The sequence below is a fragment of the Lontra canadensis genome, unplaced genomic scaffold, assembly GCF_010015895.1.
Source record: "Lontra canadensis isolate GAN:19392208 unplaced genomic scaffold, GSC_riverotter_1.0 scaffold1, whole genome shotgun sequence".
NCBI lineage: Eukaryota > Metazoa > Chordata > Mammalia > Carnivora > Mustelidae > Lontra > Lontra canadensis.
In genome coordinates, this window is record NW_022630995.1 from 80965240 (window position 1) to 80986892 (window position 21653).

The 21653-nt window shown below is 38.3% G+C and overlaps 1 protein-coding gene across 1 annotated transcript; it reads left to right on the forward strand.

Moving 5' to 3' along the window:
• The first annotated feature begins 2801 nt into the window (after nt 1-2801).
• PGRMC2 (progesterone receptor membrane component 2) lies at nt 2802-20563 on the forward strand. The gene is made up of 3 exons (XM_032857864.1): nt 2802-3257; nt 18866-19021; nt 20127-20563. Exons 1-3 carry the CDS (start codon nt 2840-2842, stop codon nt 20222-20224), a joined length of 672 nt encoding a protein of 223 aa, XP_032713755.1. The 5' UTR covers nt 2802-2839; the 3' UTR covers nt 20225-20563.
• The last annotated feature ends 1090 nt before the right edge of the window (nt 20564-21653 follow it).

The following is a 21653-nucleotide window of genomic DNA, read 5'->3' on the forward strand; positions in this document are numbered from 1 at the left end:
AGTAGGATATTCCTACTGGGAGAATTTGTTACCTGCTGGGGGCTAGGGTGAGAACTCCCTTAAAAACCAGTTCAGGAGGCTTAAAATAAGTTGCTCAGAGAACTGGAAAAAAAAAAAAAAAAAAAAAGGTTGGGGGAGAGAGAGTTTCAAGTGTGGAGTTGAGATATTTATGTTATTAAGGATATTTTTAAAAAATTTTTTTTAACTTTTTACTTCTGTGGCAGACAAGGTTGGTTACCTACCCAACATTCCCTACCCTTCTTTCTTGACAACAGAACTTCAGTGCTGCTCAATTCCTCTCTTCCCTCCAAACCATCAGGGAAAAGAAATCTACACATATATGATTGACCTCCAAGGTAAATCCTGATTGGTTTAAACCAACTGGTTTAACCACTCAGCTAGCATCATCTTTCCAGGGAGTGTGTGGGGTGGGAAGAGGGTTGGTTTTTAGTGCCCCAATGCCAGAGGTGGGCTACTGACATTTAATGGGAAGAGACCAGAGATGTTAAATGTCCAGCAATGCATGCCACAGTCCTGCATAAACACTGCCAAAAGCTAGAACTCTTACCAATCATGGAAGTCCCAAGCTCCTTGTCAGTTACTGTTTCAGGGAATAGTGACCCACTGGTGAATAACATATAAGTAGTGGCCTGCTATGAAATCTCTGAGGTAGTTTCTTCCTGTTGTTGATGTCATCCCAACTGTATGACACCTGCTACTGCTAACAAGTACCCATCTTCTCCCCAAAATCAGTTTCTTCCCAATCATCCTGTTTCCATCATTGGCATTTCCTGTTACCAAGTCCTCAAGCAGTTTTGGCTTTTAACCATTAACCTCAGGATGACTACTCACTCAGATTTGCCTGGGACAATCTAATTTTAATCCTGTTCTCCAGGTGTAGAGTGCCCCCTTTCAGTGGTTGCTTCTAGAAGTATTTTTAGATTGAAGGCTAGATTATACAGTCACTTACTTTTCCCAACTAAAACGCTGTTCACTCTGCCTCAAGACCGTACCTTTAAAGCAGGCGTAAATCAAACTATGGCCTGTAAACTCTTCCAACACTTCTGAAGATTAAAAAAAAAAAAAAATGTTGAAATGGTTGAAAAAAATCAGTATTTCACGACCCCTAAAACCTCAGTATCCATAAATAAGTTTTACTGTAATACAATCATGCTTATTCCTTTAAGTATCTTTGTGGTTGCTTTATTATAACACAGAGGAATAATTATGAAAGACAGTGCCTAAAATACTAACGTTTGGCCTTTTATAGAAAAGCTTGCAGACCACTGTTCTAATGCCACTTAGTTCTAAGTTTCCTAATTTCCTGCACAAATACCGTAACCTATTAATTTCTTTTCCATTCTTTTCTCACTCCAATCCTTAATATCCCTGGTAATCCTTCTAGAGAAGTTTTCATCCTGTCACTTGCCACTGTAAAATCTTCAGTGGCGGGGAGTATTAAGTCGAAGCCTATCTGTTGTTCACTGAAGATTACTAACCTAGTCTTCCAAACTTTGCTCCTCCTGACTACTTAAAGCTTAAATGGACCACTTGCCGTTTCCCTAAAAGTACTTCAGCTCCTATCACACGCCCCGCATTGCTTGTCCATGTCTCTCCTCCATCGCACGGGTTCCTCGAGATAAAACCCAAACTATTACTAATCCACCTTCATTCACTCATCACACCCGTAGTTCAAAGCAGGTTGTTCTTGAGGTGGGCGTAAGGGAACTCACTGACAACAAAGAAAACAGACTCGGGCAGGAAAGAGCGAGTCAGAATTGAGTGTTTGAGGTAAGGGGCCCAGAATGAGGCTTCAGGGGTGACATTTACACCAGATTTTTTAAGGACTTGGGAGTCCTTAAACTGTAAATACAGCTGAATGAGAGAACAAAAGGACCACCTCATTCTATGCACTTCCCTACCGCCAGAGACTATGACTTAAGGATTAACACCGTTAGTCTAAAACCTGAAAGAAAATTCTACAAGAGCAGCCGTGACCAAAACCACCCGGGAGTGGTTGCTCGGTGCCAGCGCAGACAGCAAATAGATTCCGGATGCCCAGCAACCCGGGTGATGGCTCGGTGAATTCATTCTCCGCCAGGAAGACTCCCGCCCGCAGCCAAAACTTTTGGGTGGTAGCTTTGCGCGCCCACGCTCCAAGCTTCCCGACAGGCGCTACGACACCGGAGTGAAAAAGAGACGCCCCTCAATAGTTTGCGCCAGCAATTAAAACTGTGTCGTGGCCTCCCAGAAGCCACCAACCTGCGCCTTCGAAAAGGCGACCAGACCAGACCCCGCCTCCGCGGCAGGCTCGGCGCACGTGAAATCTCCATGCGGACCGACAGCGAAGAAGCAGGAGTTCGCGGAGGCGAACTCAGGCCTGGGAAGGGAAGGGATTCCACGGCGCACGCGCATTGTGAGGGACCGGGCGGAGCCTGCCTCCCAGACAGGGTGCAAAGGAATGGAGAGCGCGTGGCGCTCCGGAACCCGCGCACGCGCCGTAGTCTCACTCAGCCTTTGCGCGCGCGCGGCCGGCGCAGCATCTTTTCCTCAGGCCCGCCCCTCTCTTCTACTTCAACAAGCCGAGGCGAAGAGCGAAAGCAGGGAAGTGTGGGGCGAGGTGGGCGGGGCGTCGCACGCGAGCGCGGCCTGCTAAAGAAGGGAGGGGGAGGGAGAGATCCAAGACAACGTTACCCCGTCAACACCCAATGGAGAGCAGGCTTGACCCCGCCCCCTCTCCTCATGTTATTGGCTGGGAGGCCCCCAGATGGGCGGGGTTGGTCGTGGGGTTGGGGAGGGCAGGGGGCGGGGAGGAGGAGGAAGGCGCTGGCGGGCAGTGATGGCGGCGGGTGATGGGGACGTGAAGCTAGGCACCCTGGGGAGTGGCAGTGAGAGCAGCAGCGACGGCAGCAGCGAGAGCCCCAGCGGCGCGGGAGCGGCAGCAGAAGGGGGCGGCTGGGCGGCAGCAGCGTTGGCGCTTTTGACGGGGGGCGGGGAGATGCTGCTGAACGTGGCGCTGGTGGCGCTGGTGCTGCTGGGGGCCTACCGGCTGTGGGTGCGCTGGGGGCGGCGGGGTCTGGGCGCCGGGGCCGGAGCGGGCGAGGAGAGTCCCGCTGCCTCTCTGCCTCGCATGAAGAAGCGGGACTTCAGCTTGGAGCAGCTGCGCCAATACGACGGGTCCCGCACCCCGCGCATCCTGCTCGCGGTCAATGGGAAAGTCTTCGACGTGACCAAAGGCAGCAAGTTCTACGGCCCGGGTGAGGAGTTGGAAGGGGAGGGGGAGGACCTCCTACAGCTCAGGTGCGACCCCCTTATGATGGGGAGGCCCCCCGGGCTCTGGGTTAGTTTGCCAAGCCTTCTCGACGTCTGGACCCCTACGCCTTGGCTGCTGCACCTGGGACGGCCCGCCCCACACACACCCCCATCCGCGGGCACCTCCAGCTTTAACCCCGTGAAGTCCGGGTTTCAGTGTCGCCCCAGGAACCAGCTCTCAGCTTTCATCTTTCTCCCATCCCGTTCTTCCAAGAAGCTTTTTCTTGCGCTGAATTTTTCAAGATCGTTTCAGTTGTCGCCCATCGCGCTGGCCCACAACCTTCCCTGAGCTTTCTGATTCCTGGGATGGGTGGGGGCAAGAAGGAAGGGAGATTTCTAAAGTAGGGACCCAAAGCTGTAGGCCAGGTAATTCACAGCTTTCCTTTATTTACTCTGTTTTACCATGATCTCACTTTTCTCCCTACTATTCCCCGTAAGGCCACGTTGAGGTACATGTAGTTCCAAGTCCCCACCGTTTAGCTTGTGAAGTCTGGACATAAAAGCAACACCTCAGACTTTTTTAAAACCAGTTTTAGTATGGAGATGCTTTCCAAGATTAACAATGTATGTAGAATGAGGACAGACCAGAATGTAGATCTTAATAAAGACTGGCAAGGATAGTCTCCTTGAGTTTTGGGGGTGGAGCTCAATTACCGAGCAGGCGGGCCTGTCTGGTTTCTTTTTCTTTTTTTTTCTTTTCTTTTCTTTTCTTTTTCTTTTTTTTTTTTTCCTGATAGTGGGAAGGCAGGTATTGAAATACACGTTGATAATGACTTACTGTGTTTTCACTGAGCAGAAAAAATTTAAGAGCTCAAAATCCACACCCCAGTACACCAGTTCTGCAAGTTAAAGATTTTTAGAACTTTACTTTCAGAGAACCCTGAAGTTAAAGATTTTTAGAACTTTACTTTCAGAGAACCCTGAACAGAGAACAGAACCCTACACAGAGAACCCTGTGTAGGATAGTTGGGTTAGAAACGCTTTTTCTACAATGTAGTTGGGTTAGAAACGCTTTTTCTACAATGTAGTTATAGCTTACGTTTCAGATTATGCTAATAAACTTGAGTTCAGATCTATGGAATCTGCTAGTATACAATAAAATTGAGCAACATTGTATACATCTTGGTTATGTACTGATTAATTCTAAGCTTAAAAAAAGTAACTACAATAAGAAATAAATAATAAAATTAGGGACTTAGAGTGACCTGGTGTTCAAAAGAGTACATCCAAGCCTTAAAGTCAAAGAGGTTGGCAAGTCTAGAAAACAATTTGGTTTTCTTCTTGATTTAATCTGTTAGTACATGAGATTTACTGGCACTTGCAAATATGTACTTCTGATTTCAGTGCTTGGTGGCTAGAATATGTTTTAGAAGTGCTTTGGTTTGCTGTTAAGTGGTATAGCGATAAGAAATTGGAGATTTTATGTGTTGAACTGTTTAATTTCTTAGTTGCTTGTATTTTTGTGTGTAGATCTACATTCATTTTAACCAAGTCTTAGTGCTCTGGTTGTATAAATATGAAAAGCAGATGTCCGCCTACTTAACTCTGCTGAAATGGTTAATACTTTTTTTGTTCGTTTGTTTACTTTAAAGTATATGGGACAAGAGGATAGGGAGTAAGCCCAAAGCACAGTAATTAAATGGATAAACCATATTAAATAATATTTTTAAGTGAAGAATTTACACAGTATTTTGTACCTGAAGTTTGTTCTTCATTGATATTCAAATGTATGTGCAGAGATTAGAAATTGTTTACAGGTTTAGATTTTTAATATACCACTTACCCAACTAAAAAAGTCTGCTTTTGTAACTCCTATTCAAAAGGACAATGAAACAAACAAAGTATTAGTGCAAAGAAGCATATTAGTCCTTGCACATTATGCCTTGCCACTATCTGAAAATAGCTAGGAAAGGCTGTCATAGACACAGTTTAGCAGCCTCCAGTGGCAAATGTTCTGCAACAGAAATTAAAAATTAAGATGAGAGTCATAGATGTGATGTAAATAGCCTTTGTGTGATTTGAGCATTGAGGGGGCTTCTCAGATAACAGGGAGAAGTCAGTTTTAGGTTGGCTTCCACCAGTTCGCAGGTCTTAAAGAACAGCCTTATAATAATATAATATATAATATAATATAATAAATATGTATTTTCCAAGTATTTATTGATCAACCTAGTATAGGTGTTTGGAATGTTATATTATGGAAAGGAACTTGAAAGTGGCCAGATCATCTATGGGCTTGGAATATGTTGATAGTTCACATTAATAGAAGATGTAACACTTTTTCCAAAAGTCTTGAAGTCAAATTTCTGACTATGAAACAAATATAAGTTCAGTTTGGGTTTTAATTTTTATTTTCATCCTCAAGTCAGTTGAGTACTTTTTTTTTTTTTTTTTTTACTTATTTATTTGACAGAGATCACAAGTAGGCAGAGAGGCAGGCAGAGAGAGAGAGGAGGAAGCAGGCTCCCCACTAAGCAGAGAGCCTGATGTGGGGCTTAATCCCAGGACCCTGAGATCATGACCTAAGCGGAAGGCAGAGGCTTAACCCACTGAGCCACCTAGGCACCCCTGATTGAGCACTTTGTAACAGAATGATTCAGAAGCAATGATCTTAGCCTGACAATCTGAGTAGTTTGAAAGAATGAGGTAAGAAGTCAGAAAACCTCTTTTCTATGACTAGCCAATATCTACTCCCATTTCACAGTATTGGTTTTAGAGTTAAATTGTTTTGTGAGTCTTTTTTTCCTATGTCAAAAATACTGGTTTCTTTTTTCTTCTTTTTTTCTTTTTAAACACTGTTTTCTTAGTAATTTTTAAGGTTCAGGTTCTTAAAAAAATAAATATTGACAATTTAGTGGAGTAAACACATGTTGGCAAACAGTTGGCATTAACTACATTTGTCATCATTAAATTTAGTAACACTTTAGGCACTTGGCCAGCATGTGAGGAAAGTGGTCATATAAGAAACAATGAATATGGGAGGAGAAAGGAAATAAGGTTTGTTAAGCACCTACTGCATTAGATCCATTAGTCATCTCCACAATGCCTCAGGGAGGTTAGTAAGTATTCCTGCCCTCAGATGGGAGTCTGAGGTGTAGGTTTTTTGGGTAAATTGGCTTGGGTCATACAGACATGGCATTCAAATCCAAATATATTTAACCCCAAAGCCTATTTGTACTTCAGGTAAACTATGTTCTGGGATAAACTTCTAGAGAATCTTAACTGTTGTTTTTATACCCTCTCCTGGTTCCCATAAGGTTTTAAAGCCTCAGACATGCTTGCATGGCTGTATGTTGCGCTGTCCAATATGGTAGCCACAAATCACATGTGGCTTTTTAATTTTAAGTTAATTAAAATTAAATACAATTAAAATTGACTTCCTCCATCACACTAGCCACATTTCCACTACTCAGTAGCTACATGGCTACCATATTAGTGCACTTGATGGAGTATTTCCATCTTCCCGAAGAGTTCTATTCAACAGCATTGATTGTAGAGGTCAAGGTAGAAGGATGAGGAAACTCCATTTATTGAGCTTATTATCTCATTTCATTTTCAAACAGCCCTATGAGATAAGTAATGTTTCCATTTTACAGATGTGGCAACTGAAACTCCGGGAGGTTTTGCTCAAAATCACATACTCAGTGGCAAAACTAAAAAATAGTCTGTCTTCACAGGCCATCCCTTCCCATTGTGTCCCTACAAAATATAATTTCGTATGGTTCTAGAGTCATAGAGTAGGAAGACTGGAACAGATAGTATAATTTTAAGTAACTTGATTTAATATTAGTACAATGAAATTATACCAAAATAGTGGTGGTGGTGTTTTTTTTTTAAAGATTTTATTTATTTGACAGGGAGTCAGCAAGAGGAGGAACACAAATGGGGAGTGTGAGAGGGAGAATCAGGCTCCCCACTGAGCAGGGAGCCCCGATGTGGGATTGTGACCTGAGCCGAGGGTAGACACTTAACAACTGAGCCACCTAGATGCCCCAAAATAGTATTTTTACTTATTCTAATAGTTTATCCTGCATTTCTGAAATTTAAATATATTGCTTCCCCCTTATTCCAGGTAGCATACTGTTTGATACAGACCAAAGCGGCATTTTCTCCAGCTTACCTTTTGAATTCTACTGGAAAAGAAAAAGTCATATATAAAAGAGGTACCCCATGAGATATAAAAGAGGTAATCTTTAGGAGGATGGGGAAAGGAGCACATGTGCTTCTCAAGTGTTTTTCCTCCTTTTTTTTTAACTTTATCTTCAATATATTAACTTTTGTTTATCGTTTGCAAAATTGCAGTTGAGGCAATAGTTGCAACATATAGACTAGGCCCAACCTGACCTCTTCCTTCATGGATGTACTATTGACACTACTCAGCTCTCATCCCAGCTACTTGCTTTGAGGCCAACTGGGTCTGTTTGGGCTAATGGCCATACACACCCATTAACTTTCAGTAAAATAAAAGGATCAGCTAAGTTTTCTGATGAGTTTTGATACTCTGCTCAAATTTATACTAGTTATTTCTATAATACCTACTCTTGAGTTCAGCACATTCCATTGTTTTTAATCTTTAAGGGAATTGTATTTGTGTTAAATACTAAGTATTAAAGGATAGCTGAAAGCATATATGAAACCAGAATATGTTATTCATGCTGGAAAAAAATAGATTTAGTAACATCTGGAGTTAGCTATTCAAATTCTTTAAATAATTCTTTCAGTAATTTATGACCCAGATGTCTCCTCCCCTCTGTACCCATGACAGACATCACTAAATAACTGCTGTATCCTTAGAACCTGCATTCTGTTTCAAGATCACTAACATGGGACTTCATCTCCATTTTAAATACAGAGAAGGAATTCCCTGGATTTCATTACATTGTTGCTTAAATAAAATGAGTTAACTGAGTTTTCAAAACAGGTGGGGTCCTACCTGTGTAGAGTTTATAGTATATTTGGGAAAACAGACAAGAAACAAGCATTCAGTATATAATTATAATTTGTAATTAAATATCCTATGAAAGAAATGAATAGGATCTATAATAGAGGGTAACAAAGAACTTTAGATGGTCAAGAAAGGTGCTTTCCATTTATATTAGTTTATCAAGAAAAAGGGGTTGATATTTAAGCAAAAACCTAAAGGAGTCACCCATACAAAGATTGGGTGTGAGAATGTTCTAATGCCATCTAACACTCAATCTAGAACTGATCATATTGTGTTAATCAGCAGAGAAAGAAACATCCTTAACTTTACTAATTTTGAGAATTGACTTCAGTCTTCGTTTGATTAGTATTACCTCAGTGATTCTTTTTCCTCCCTGTTTTCCTCTGATCTGTGGTTTATTATTCCTTTATAATATAGGTAGATTTTCTTTTCATTGAATCTAGTATCAACACTTCTTTAAGATTTTATTTATTTATTTGAGAGAGAGCACAAAGTGGGGGTGCGGTGGAGCAGAAGGAGAGAGAGAAGCAGACTCTCCGTGGATCAGGGAGCTGGACTCAGACTTCCAGGCTCCATCCCAGGGCCCTGGGATCATGACCCAAGTGGAAGGTGAAGGCATACACTTACCCGACTGAGCCACCCAGGTGCCCCTCAACACTGTCTTTAACAGCTTAATTGGTTTATGTTTTATTGTTACTTATACATTTAGATATATTTCTACCTTCTTATTTTGTAATTTAGCTTTGTCATACTTGCTTTTTTCTCCCCTTTTTCCTTCGCAGATTAGTTTTTTTTAGTTCTTCCACTTTTAATCCCTACTTATTTGGATATATCTCTTAACATTCTTTTAATGATATCCTTAAAGGTTTTGCTATAGAAGACCCTGTTCTTCTAAAGAATATAGGAATGTTAGCCAAACATATCTTTGTGAATTAAAAAAACTCTCTTTAAAACACTTTACTATGATTTAAGAGACTATTTCTTAATAAATACACAAAACTACCATGTATACAAATGTGGATGGTGTCCCTTGGGGTTGTGTAGTATACAGCCATATGTTGTGGCCCTGGTTTAGAAAGCTTTTACTCTAATCCTTCCCTCACCTATTATCTATGGTATTGTATTACTCTTAGACTTGTAGTTCTACTCTATTTTTTCAAACTCCTCCCCCAAATTGATTTAAGTATTACCTTTTTTTATTGTTAGCCCTCATTTAAATTTACCAACATAGTTGCCACTTTCTTTATTCACAGTCATTTCTTGCATCTCATTCCTTTGTTCAGGGTTCAGCTCTCATTTTAGTGAAGTGTGTTCTGTAGTTTTCTTACTGACACGCAAAAAAATTCTGTGTCCGTATGCCCTCACGCAGGAATAATAGTGTAGGTTTTGGATATAAAATTATAGGCTGGTTGTTTTATCTCAGATCTTCAATAGTAGTATGCCACTGTCTTCTACTTCTCTTCAAGTCTGCTTTTGGTTTATTTTTATTCATTTGATTAATCTGTTTTTCCCTTTGTCTTAGGAATTTTACTCTTACTAGGATTTGCCAAGGTGGGGATTTTATTATTTTTTTTAACATGGGCCAGACTCTACTAAAATTTGAGAATGTGTGTCATCCATTTATTTTAAAAGATTTGAACCCATTACCTCTTCAATTATTGCCTCCCCTGTTGTCTTCTAATAGATACAGACTAGCTTTTCATTCTATCCTTCATGTTTCTTAATCTTTCCTTAAGGTTCTATCTCTTAATTACTTCAAAATTTTAAGCAAACATACTATAGTTCTTTAATCTGCTTGTATTATTCTGGGGATGCCAGTTCTCATCTGTTATATACGCTCACTTCATGGTGGTTTGTTTCTTCGTGTAGTTTGTAATTTTTACTACAAAAACTTAAACCTTCGGCAATTATAGTCTTTTTATATCTTGGAGATTTTTTTTCTATGTGCTTCCTTAAGTCATAGGTTGTAGAAGTCTTCCTGTAGAGTAGTTTAGATATATTTCTAAATAGGGCCTCAGGAAGTTTTTTAAAAACTATATTTTTATTAGATTATACATATTCAAAATAGAATGTTTTAAAGCATGTTCTGTAAAAAACAACCCAGTTACCACGTTCGCCTTTCTAGAAGTGAGGAACCAATCTGAATATTGTTCCAGAGCTATCACCTGTAAGTATAAGCATGTGGATATGCACTCCCTAGGTACTCCCTCCACACACACACATTGTTACATATTGTACAAACCTTTTATATCTGGAGAGCCTTTCATCTCAGCATGAAAAGAGTCATCTTATTCTTTTAAGTATATGCATATTCTGTTACATGAATATATCATAATTTAACTATTAACAAACATTTAAGTTGTTTCCAGTCTCTTACTAATAATATATAATAATATAGTGTTGTTATAAATATGCATGTACATGTCCTTTTATACATGTGAGTGAACTTACAAATTCCTAGAAGTAAAAACACTGAGTCTTAGGGTATGGGACATTTTTTAATTTGGGTACTTATTTTTGAATTGCCTTCCAGAGAAAAGAGCAATTCATACTTCATGAAAATGCCTATTTCTCACCCCTTTGCCAAAAGTATGATATTCAACAACTTGGTCTTTGTCAATCTGATAATTAAAAATGGTATCTCAATATTTTTAAATTTACATTTCTCTTTTTTAGTTTGGTTGGACACTTTCAGAATTTTGAGTCATTTATGTTACCTATAAATTATCTGTTCAAACATTCTTTGCCACAGTTTTTCAATTATGGTATTGGTCTTAGAGGTTTTAGGTGTTCTTTAAAAAGTGAATCAACCTTAGCTGCAAACATTTTTTCCTAGTTTGTCTTTTTACTTTATTTATGGTGTTTTTTAAACCATACGGAGATTTGGGGTTTTATGTATTCAAATTTATCTTCTTTTTATGGGTGGTGAGTTTTCTATCACAAGTAACTTAAAGATTTTTTGAACTAAAATGATTATTTTTTAAAATAGTAGTTTTTTAAAATACTTTTATGATTTTGGGTTTTTTAGTTCCATTTGAAATTTAAGATGTGAAATAAGTATTTTTACAGGAAATTACTTAGTTACCCCAACACTATTTATAGAATAATTTGTCCCCCAACACTTGCAGTATTACCTTTATTGTTCTCTAAATTCCAATAGATATTTAAGTCCATGCTATTTCCTTTTTTTCCCACATTAACATTCTTGGTTTATTAATCATCTCATGAAAAATCTGCACAGTAACCAGAGATAAACCCGCTGCAGCATCTTTACTCTTTCTGTTGTTCAACCTTCAGCTCACTTTTTGTCAGCACCAGCATTGACTTTTGCAGTCCCTCTGACTTTCTTCATTCTGTTCTTGTGTTCCTTTCACTGTTCTCTTGATGTCTTTTTCTTCTCAAGACAGGCCATGTCTTGCGAGTCTATGTTTGGGTTCATTTTTCTTTGCATAATCCAAGGAATCCTAAATCATCCCAAAGCCAGTTGTCCTACCACCATCAAATTGGGTTCTGAATCCAAATACAAATATGACATCTGGTCTTGTATATGTTGGTTAGTTTTTCCTGAATATCTGTCTTAGCTACTATTGTCTTTGCGGAGTGAAGGACATCAATGTCCATCTCTTTCTGCTGAAATAGTCGGTTGGTCATAAACATCCTGGTCGGATAGTTATTGTGTTGTTCATGATGGTGGCCAAGCTTCCTTCCTTTGGGGAGGAAAAGAGCAAGTCCATGCTATTTCTTCACCTTAGAATCCTCATTCTCTAGGGGCTGTGTAAACTCAGTTCCCACTCTCACATCTTCGCAGGCCTGCGGTTTTCACTTTTCAGTCTTCCTGGTCTCCACCCTAGCTGTAAGCCCTGGGGCCAAGTATGCTGAGGTGGACCCACAGTATTGCTGACAGCTTTCTAGTTTGAATTTCAAAAACAAGATTGAGTTGGGGAAGTATTTTAACTGCCTAAAGTTAGGGCCAAACTAGATATATACTTTGCCCATTTTATACCAGGGCTTCTAAGATTTGCCCAGTGTTAAATGTTGGTTGAAGCCTCTAGAACCCAAGTATCTTGGCTCCTTGAGGAGTGTTCTTTCATTTTGACCACAATACCTTCTCTCTAAAAGTCTCTGGACTTCCTAAATTTAAATATAAAAAAATAATATTTCTTACTTGGATTTCTTTTAATCATTTTTATATTACTGCTTTATTTATTCCAAGGCCATTGTGATCTTATTTGGAATAAATTACTCAATACCAAGTATAATTACGTTTTTTTAAAAAGTTGTTTTAATAATCACAAAAGACTTGTCAAAATAGGCCAGAAAACCAGGCTGTTTATAAACTTCAATGGATTATAGTTTGATCCTCAAAGCTGTGGTTTTTATACAGTGGAAATAATTGAAGTATTCATTCTGGAATTTTCTCCTCATCATAAATACTAATGTAGGTACACAGTCATCCTAATAATTACAATATTATCTGTTAACATATTTTAGATATTTTATTTCCTCCTGGAATTTTCTATTCATTAAATTACTCTTTAAAACATTTTCTTACAGGGGCACCTGCATGGCTCAGTGGGTTAAGCCTCTGCCTTCAGCTCAGGTCATGGTCTCAGGGTCCTAGGATCGAGTCCTGCCTCGGGTTCTCTGCTCAGCAGGGAGCCTGCTTCCCCCTCTCTCTCTGCCTGCCTCTCTGCCTCCTTGTGATCTCTCTCTGTGTCAAATAAATAAATAAATAATCTAAAACGTTTTCTTACAGTGACCATAAGTTTTTGCCTTTTCAAAAATAACATTACCACATTCTACCTGATTATATTAAAGTAAGCAGTTTCAGGATTCACTAACTAGTAGATTTATTGAATTTTGAACTTTAAAAATCTGTGTGGCAGGTTGTGTTAACTCTTAAAGGGTCTTAATGAAATCTGAATTCTAGTATAATGTCATTTTGATATATTTAACATTATTTTTGAAAGATTATTTTGGGGCGCCTGGGTGGCTCAGTCAGTTAAACATCTGCCTTCTGCCTAGGTCATGATCCCAGGGACATGGGATTAAGCCCTCAGTGGACTCCCTGCTCATTGAGGAGTCTGTCTCTCCTTGTCCCTCTGCCCTCCTTCCTACCACCCCCAACTCATGCTCTCTTTCAAATAAATAAATGAAATCTTTTTGAAAAGAAGAAGACTTATTATTAAAATGATGCCTTAGAACATTTGTTATATAGGTATATTTAAGAGAAACTGCTTTGGTTGAATAATTGTTCATTTTTTGTAGCAAGAATTTTCTTGAAATTATAAGTCCACCTTTATATCAGCAAATATAGTCAAAATAACAGTTTATATAAGTACGCTGGCTTTTTTTTTTTTTGGGTAAATTACAGCAAAAGACTTCTTATCATTTAAAATTTGCTTTCCTTGGGTAGTTCTCTGTTATTTTAGTATTATAGATAGCCAAGTATGGTTATCAAAAATTGGAATCTGTAACATTAATGTTTGTTGGTAAGGAGTGTGGAATGGGGAGGTATTACTGGCTTCTCAGATAACACTTCTGGTTGAATCATGAATGCAGAGAAATGTACTTTATGTAGACCTCAGATCCTTCTTACTCAGAGCACATCCATCCAGTTCCAATTCTAGTTGTTGATGTTATGTTCTTTATGATCTTACAGGAAAAAATAAAGAAAACTGTTCAAAAAGTTCTTTTCAGAAATTAAATGCTTCCTGAGGGGAATCTTAATGTGGAGAAGACAGCTTATATATAGTTTAGAGGGTGGGACAATATGTTAATCACTGAATCATTATCTTCTATTCAACAATTAATAAAGCATCATTTTTCCTAGAAATGGGGTTGGATTATTACCTGTTGACTCAAGTTCACGCTTACTAAATCAGCCATCTAAAACCAAAAAAAAGAACCTGTTTTATGAAGTTTTGTTTTTACATTTATTCAGTGTTGAGGTCTCCTTAGAGAAATTGGCAGAGAATTTTATTTGTTGTTGTTCCATCTTTGGGTTTGTGGATCCTGTGTGTTTTCTCAAGTGTATTGTGTTTGGGGTAGAAAAGTGGAGATAGTACTTCTGAAGTCTGTTGGTAATTTTAGGCAAGTCACTGAATGTCCCTGCTCCTGTTCATCTGCCAGGTGAGGAGGGCAAAAATTGTTCCTTCCACTTTGCAAGACCGTGAGAGAGGAAAGTCACATTGCTAGAAAATTCTTTAAAAAATTGAAAACTATCATTTTACATGTGTAAAGGTTTTTACAGCCCTGATCAGTTTTATTTTTTATTTCGTGTGTATGACTCGTCACTCTTGTCAGCATTACTTTGTTTTGGGGAAAAAAAAAAATCACACTAGTTCTATCTGTCTCTCTTATCTATCTATGGCCTCCATCTGGGGAAAAATAGCTATTGGCATAAAGCATGTGGAGTTATGCAGAAGAAAAAAAAACACACAACTACTTTTCTTTTCCCTAGGGACTGTTTGTTCTTGCTTAATTTTCAAAGTTAATATTTCTCTAAAATAATTCCAATTTAAGGAACAATATTGAATTTCTTTCTCTTAAATGCTAAATACCCAGGGCGCCTGGGTGGCTCAGTGGATTAGGCCTCTGCTTTCCATTCAGGTCATGATCTCGAGGTCCTGGGATCGAGCCCCACATCGGGCTCTCTGCTCATCAGGGAGCCTGCTTTCTCCTCTCTCTCTGCTTGACTCTGCCTGCTTGTGATCTCTCTCTGTGTCAAATAAATAAATAAAATCTTTAAAAGAAAAAAAAAGCTAAATACCCTATGCAAGGTCAGTTGATACAATGGGCAGTGTTTTGAAGGTTATAAATTTTGGCCAGTTATAAATAATGTCCCAGTTTCTTATGTAGAAGCCAAATTTAAAAGTTTAAAATGGTAGCCTCAGTGTACACTGATAGGAAAGTGATTAAATTGTAGGTATGTATATTCATTCAGTAAGAATGTGTATAACCATTAAATAGTACTTGTGAATGTCACCTAATATTAAGTAGCAATATGGAAAATACTTAAGAATAGAAAAAACAGGATAAAAAAATACTTTACTGGGAAGAATTACCTTTATTTTCGTGTTAATGCATCAGTACCTAATAATGCTACTTTTTTCGGGGGAGGGCAGAGAGAGACAGCAGGAGAGGGAACACAAGCAGGGGAAGCAGGAGAGGGAGAAGCCGGCTTCCCACTGAGTAGGGAGACCAATGCAGGCCTCGATTCCAGGGCCCTGGGACCATGACCCAAGCCAAAGGCAGACACTCAACCACTGAGCCACCCAGCGCCCCAGTAATGCTGCTTTTTAAATTTATCAGAAATGCCACTTCTGGGGGCACCTGGGTGGCTCAGTGGATTAAAGCCTCTGCCGTTGTCTCAGGTCATGATCCCAGGGTCCTGGGATGGAGCCCCACATCGGGCTCTCTCCTCAGCAGGGAGCCTGCTTTCCTTCCTCTCTCTCTGCCTGCCTTTCTGCCTACTTGTGATCTCTGTCAAATAAATTTAAAAAAAAAAAAAAAAGAAGAAAAAGAAAAAAGAAATGCCACTTCTGGTTCCATGCCATATACTTTGCAGAGAATGGCTTTCTTACACCTCATGAACTTCATGGTGCAGTGTTTTCTGTAACTCAGATTAATGTTGATAAATGTTTAAGATTATTGTCTAAGTAGATTTTGAATTCTCATAAATGTACAACACATATCTTACACAGATTCTGACACATAATCTTCAGTTTCCTAAATGTTTTCAAATACGAATACGGGTGTAATCATTACACTGCTCACTTAAAAATTAAGGAATTTTCTTGTTTACTTCTCTTAGAAAGTATTTTATTTTGTTAACTGGACAATAAGCTCTCTTACTGACCACTCCATTGCTCATAATAGTATTTCTGGTTTTAAAATTATTTTCTCTAAATTTCCTTTGTCATATACAGAAAACTGTAGCCTCAGGGAGAAAAAAATGGTGTTTTTTTGTTTTGTTTTTTTTTTTTTTGTGAAATTAGGTATTTTGGAAATCTTTTCTTTTTTAAGTATTTATTTATTTATTTAAGTAATCTCTTCACCCGACATGGGGATTGAACTCATGACCCTGAGATCAAGAGTTGCATGTTCTTCCAACTGAGCCAACCAGACACACTTAATTTTTTTTTTTAGATTTTATTTATTTATTTGACAGAGATCACAAGTAGGCAGAAAGGCAGGCAGAGAGAGAGGAGGAAGCAGGCTCCCTGCTGAGCAGAGAGCCGGATGTGGGGCTCTATCCCAGGACCCTGGGATCATGACCTGAGACAAAGGCAGAGGCTTTAATCCACTGAGCCACCCAGGCGCCCCAACACTTCTTAATTTTTAAACCTACATTTTAAACAGAAGAACTTAAATGATCTGCTGTGTGGCCTAATATGAAGGCAGAAGTAACTCTTAAAAGATATTTATTACAAAAATAATTTTTTAACAAGTACACAACCAAAATCAGAAAAAGACCCATAAATACCGAGAACAAATTAATAGTTGCCAGGGGGGAAGGTGGTTGAGGGAAGGGCAGTGGGAGATACAGGCTTCCAGTCATGGAATGAATTAATCATAGGGATGAAAGGGACAGCATAGGGAATATAGTCAATGGTATTATAACAGTATTGTATGGTGACAGTGGTAGCTACACTTACAGTAAGCAAAGCATACTGTTTAGAGTTGTCATATCACTATATTATACACCTAAAACATAACATTGTGTGTCATCCATACTCAATTAATAATAATAAAGAAAAGTAGTAATAATAATTTTCTAAATAGCCAGACCTTACCAATTATATGAAGTAAATTTTTTCTTTTCATTCCCCAGAAAAGGCTGCCACTGTTTGTATTCTGGTTTGTATTCTTCCTGGTGTTTTTCACACATATATAAACACGTGTGTGTATTTTTTTAATTCAAAGCAAATCGTATTCTATATATACATACTCTTCTGAATTGCTCTTTTCAGTTACTCTATTATGGATTTCTGTCTGTGTATACATATAGAGATACTTCATTCTTGTTGATAGTTATGTATGTTATTCCAGTAAATTAATATACTATAATTTAACCAGTTTCTTGATAGGGAAAAGTAGGTTTTTACAGTTTTATTTATTATGTGTTTTAAAGAACTAAAGTGTCTTTTTTATCATGTATTTGGGTGGAGTTTTGCTCACCATAGGTGAATCTGCTCAAAGTAAAGGATGAAGATCGAGAGTTACTACTTATTTGAAATTGCAGCTAATATTTTGGAAGAAATTTACTATGTTTCTTTTTTTTTTTTTTTAAGGGAGGGAGGGAAGGAGAGTGGGAGGACAAACTAGCGGGGAGAAGCATCAAAGAAAGGGAGAAGCAGACTCTCTGCTGAGCAGGAGCCTGATGTGGGGCTCCATCCCAGGACCCTGAGATCATGACCTGAGCCGAAAGCAGATACTTAACCAACTGAGCCGCCTAGGCACCCCCAAATTTACTTTTTCTACTTTATGCCAGGCACATGGTAGGCATTGAGCACTGACGTGAGTAAGACAACTTCTGCTCTCAAGCACAAACTTTAGGAATGGCTCATTTCTGTCGGCATAAAAATTATGCCATTCCTCCCTAGAGAGGGTAGTTACTAATTCCTTGGACAAAATCCTAATCATTTTGTGTCAGTCAGAACTGTTGGCGTGCCTGCGTGGCTCAGTTGGTTAAGCGTCCAATTCTTGATTTCTGCTCAGGTCATGATCTCAGGGTCATGAAATCAAGACCCACTCGGACTCTATGCTGGGTTTGAAACATGCTTAGGATTCTCTGGCTCTCCCCCCTGTCCCTTCCCACACCACTCCTCACACTCTGCCCCCCCCAAAATAAAAATAATAAAAACTTAAGAAAAAAAAAAAAACCTGTTCCTTAATAGGCACATATCCTATTTCCCAAGAGCTGTGACAAATAAAAACCATTGTTTAATGACTTTTCATAGTTTAATAGGTAATTGTGAATATATTCTGGTAGTCAGATGATACTTATTTTGAAAATGGGTCATATTTCTGATAAAATCAATCATTCAGCAAAGACCTATTGAGCATCTGTATGTGCTATGCGTTGAACTAGTCACTGGGGGTACAAAGATGATAGTCTCTGCTTTCATACGACCTACTTTGAAAAAGAGAAAGAAGAGAATATTTTAGATCCATGGTTGACTTGAGTCTTTAACAAATGCTCATCTAGTGGATGTTCTGTTGATTATTTTTAGATGCTACAATTAATTAACAGCAATCAGTGAAACATTATCTCCCCTCAGACAAACCAGCTTCCAAACCTAACTGCTTAAGTTTCCTCTTCTCCCTAATATGTTATACAAGTATACATTATACAAACACAAGTTTTGAGGTATCTGAAATTTAAATTTTAAATTTTCAGTGAAAAACTTTACTTTTTTCTACAGGCAGATTTCCAAGAAGTTTCTTCTCATTATCCCATTTAGTATCTGTCATGTTTTGAAATTAAGGCTGTGTACCAAGTATGAGTCATTATGAGGTTTCCTTTATTTGGCTTTTTCCTTTGAGGCATTAAATAATGTTAAGGTAATGTCAATAATTTTTTTTTCCTCCCCACCCCCTCAGCCGGTCCATATGGAATATTTGCTGGTAGGGATGCCTCCAGAGGACTGGCGACATTTTGCCTAGATAAAGATGCACTTAAAGATGAGTATGATGATCTCTCAGACTTGAATGCTGTACAAATGGAGAGTGTTCGAGAATGGGAAATGCAATTTAAAGGTACCTTCATTTTGTCGGGTTCTATGAAAAGAAAGTGTATATTATTTCACATTCCTTAAGAGTCTAAGGATATCTGTTTTCATCGCCATCATTATTTGATGATTAAAAAGCTAAATATGAAAATGATTGTTACATATTATTATTTAAAAATCCATATTTAAAAGTTGATTTGTTACAAACTATAACAAAAACTGTGATACCTTTAGTCTTATAAAGACTTCCAATTAAGATAAAGTATTTTTAAATAATAAGCTTCTATTTAAAACTGAATTTTATTTTGGATATTGATACTATAATTTATTCCAAAATGATTTTATTGATCTTACTCACAAACCATAATGAAAAAATATCTTTCCCCTTTATTATGCCCTTGAGGCATCCATTATTACCTCCTATGTGACAATCCAGATAGCTATTTATGTGACCTCTGCATCCCTTGGAAATACTTCTTCTGGCTTCTTGGCATTTGAACCAGTCCTACTGTAGGAAGCAGTCCTCCTATCTTACCCTCCTGGTTTGTCGGTTAATTCACTTAACCTAGGTTCAAATTCCCGACCAAGAAATAAGTAAATATGGATCACCTTGGACACCACGGTGTTCTAAATTAATACTTGACAACATAAAACAAGCAATATTAACAGAGATGTAAGAAAAGAGTTTAATAGGAGAAAGAATAATGCTATGACTGGAGCCACACACTAGCTCTTAAAGAACACAGGATAATAAGTAACAAATGACTTTGCTTTTCATTTGGTTTATTTTCCTGGAAAGTACTGACCTATGTCACATTTTCTCCCTGAGAATATTTTCTGGTTGGATCTACTTACCATGATCTCTTAGTGATTCTGATGAAATGTCTTTGGTTAAGAACTGATATATATGGAGCACTCTCCTGCAAAGCATAGTCCCCAAGCTTTGTAAGTTCCTTATTCCCATATTCTTTTGTTCAAGCCTTACATGAATGCAAAGACCAGCCAAGGTGAGCAATAGGAACAACTTAGCCTATTGTATATAATTCTAAAAGAGGCAAACACCTTCCCCATTGTATAATGGAATAGAGCAACAAATTTGATCACTACTGATTTTCTTTTGATGTATTTTTCAGAAAAATATGATTATGTAGGCAGACTCCTAAAACCAGGGGAAGAACCATCAGAATATACAGATGAAGAAGATACCAAGGATCACAATAAACAGGATTGAACTTTGTAAACAACCAAAGTCAGGGGCCTTCAGAACTGCAATTCTTATTACTCCCTTTCACAGAATGTCCGGCGTCTTTGGGTTTGGTTCACCTGCTGCAAAAAACATTCAACAGATTCTATACAAGCTAAATGAGTCTCACTATGAAGATTTGAATGCTAGACATTATTTATGCTGCCAAACTCATTTGTTGCAGTTGTTCGTAATGTCTGGTGGGGCATCATCATCCTGAAAAGGAGGAAACGGACTTTTTTTTAAAGAGCAAGAAAGTTACAAGGTTACTCCTTCCTCCCTTCCTTCCTTCCTTTTTTCTTTCCTTCCTTCTTCCTCCCTCCCTCCCTCCCTCCCAGCCTTCTTTTTCTTTTTCTTTTTTTTTTTTAAATCAAAGACAACCAGATATGTATTTGCTACTTAAGTGTACAAATCTCCTCAAAAACAGCAAGGGATTCATGTGTTGTGTTCTTATTTAAGCTTTGATGGAAGAGACCTGGGCAGGAGAGGTTGGGGTTGCACATCAATTTGAGTAGTTTAGGTTACTGAAACATTAAAATGTAAATTCCCAAACTTCTCTTTTGGGTTTTGTCAGGGAAAAGAAAAAAACCTTTATTTCTAAGAAATTAGGAGAAGGGATTTCAAGTGGATCTAAGTCAAAGCTAATTCCCCAGTAGTAATATCATTTGCAACTAGTGTTTATCCCTTCCCTTCCCCTAGATCAAATCAATATTAATTGTGCCTTATTTCACTTACATAGACTTGAATTATTTTAGGGAAAGCCCCTATGTGAATTCAGAAGTCACTACAAGCAGCATTGAGACTGAAGTTAGGATATTCTGTTGACTGCAAAACCTTGATGTCATTCTGTGTATATAGAATGTAAAAGGAATATTCAGTGTTACTGCCACATATGTTAATATACACAAACTTAATTAGCATTGTAATGGCCAAATGCATTCCTTCCTGCTTTTTCTCTTTTAAAAAAAAAATTGAAAAACAGATCAACTCTGTCCCCCAACAGCTGCCTAATTTTAGGAGTCTGACCCTCACATCTCATTGGTGTGGGTGCATGGGGCCGTAGTATGGATGTTGTATGGGTGTGTCTGAATGTGTGTGAGAGCGCCTTGGAAGGGACTCTGCAGATACTGTAAATATCAGTACCGTTTTAATAAAGCATGTACAATAAACCAAAATAAGCTTGAGTTGGACTTTATATACAAAATGTAAGCCAGTGCATTATGATACCGTAGTCAGGATTGTGCATTTGATTCAAGATAAGGAAAAATCTTGGAAATGAAAAGCAGGCACTGGTTAAACAAGTCGTACACATTGTACCACATTCACTGTAACTTTAGGAAGAAATTCCACTTTGTGGAACATTCTCAAGAGATCTGAGATTATTCAGGTAAGAATTGATAAATAAAAATGTACATAT

Bases quoted from the DNA above. Each gene is read 5' to 3' on its own strand.
- PGRMC2 (XM_032857864.1), top strand. From the start codon at position 2,840: ATGGCGGCGGGTGATGGGGACGTGAAGCTAGGCACCCTGGGGAGTGGC. The intron at 3,258-18,865 runs GTGAGGAGTTGG...CCACCCCCTCAG, and splicing joins CAGCAAGTTCTACGGCCCGG to CCGGTCCATATGGAATATTT. The intron at 19,022-20,126 runs GTACCTTCATTT...TGTATTTTTCAG, and splicing joins ATGGGAAATGCAATTTAAAG to AAAAATATGATTATGTAGGC.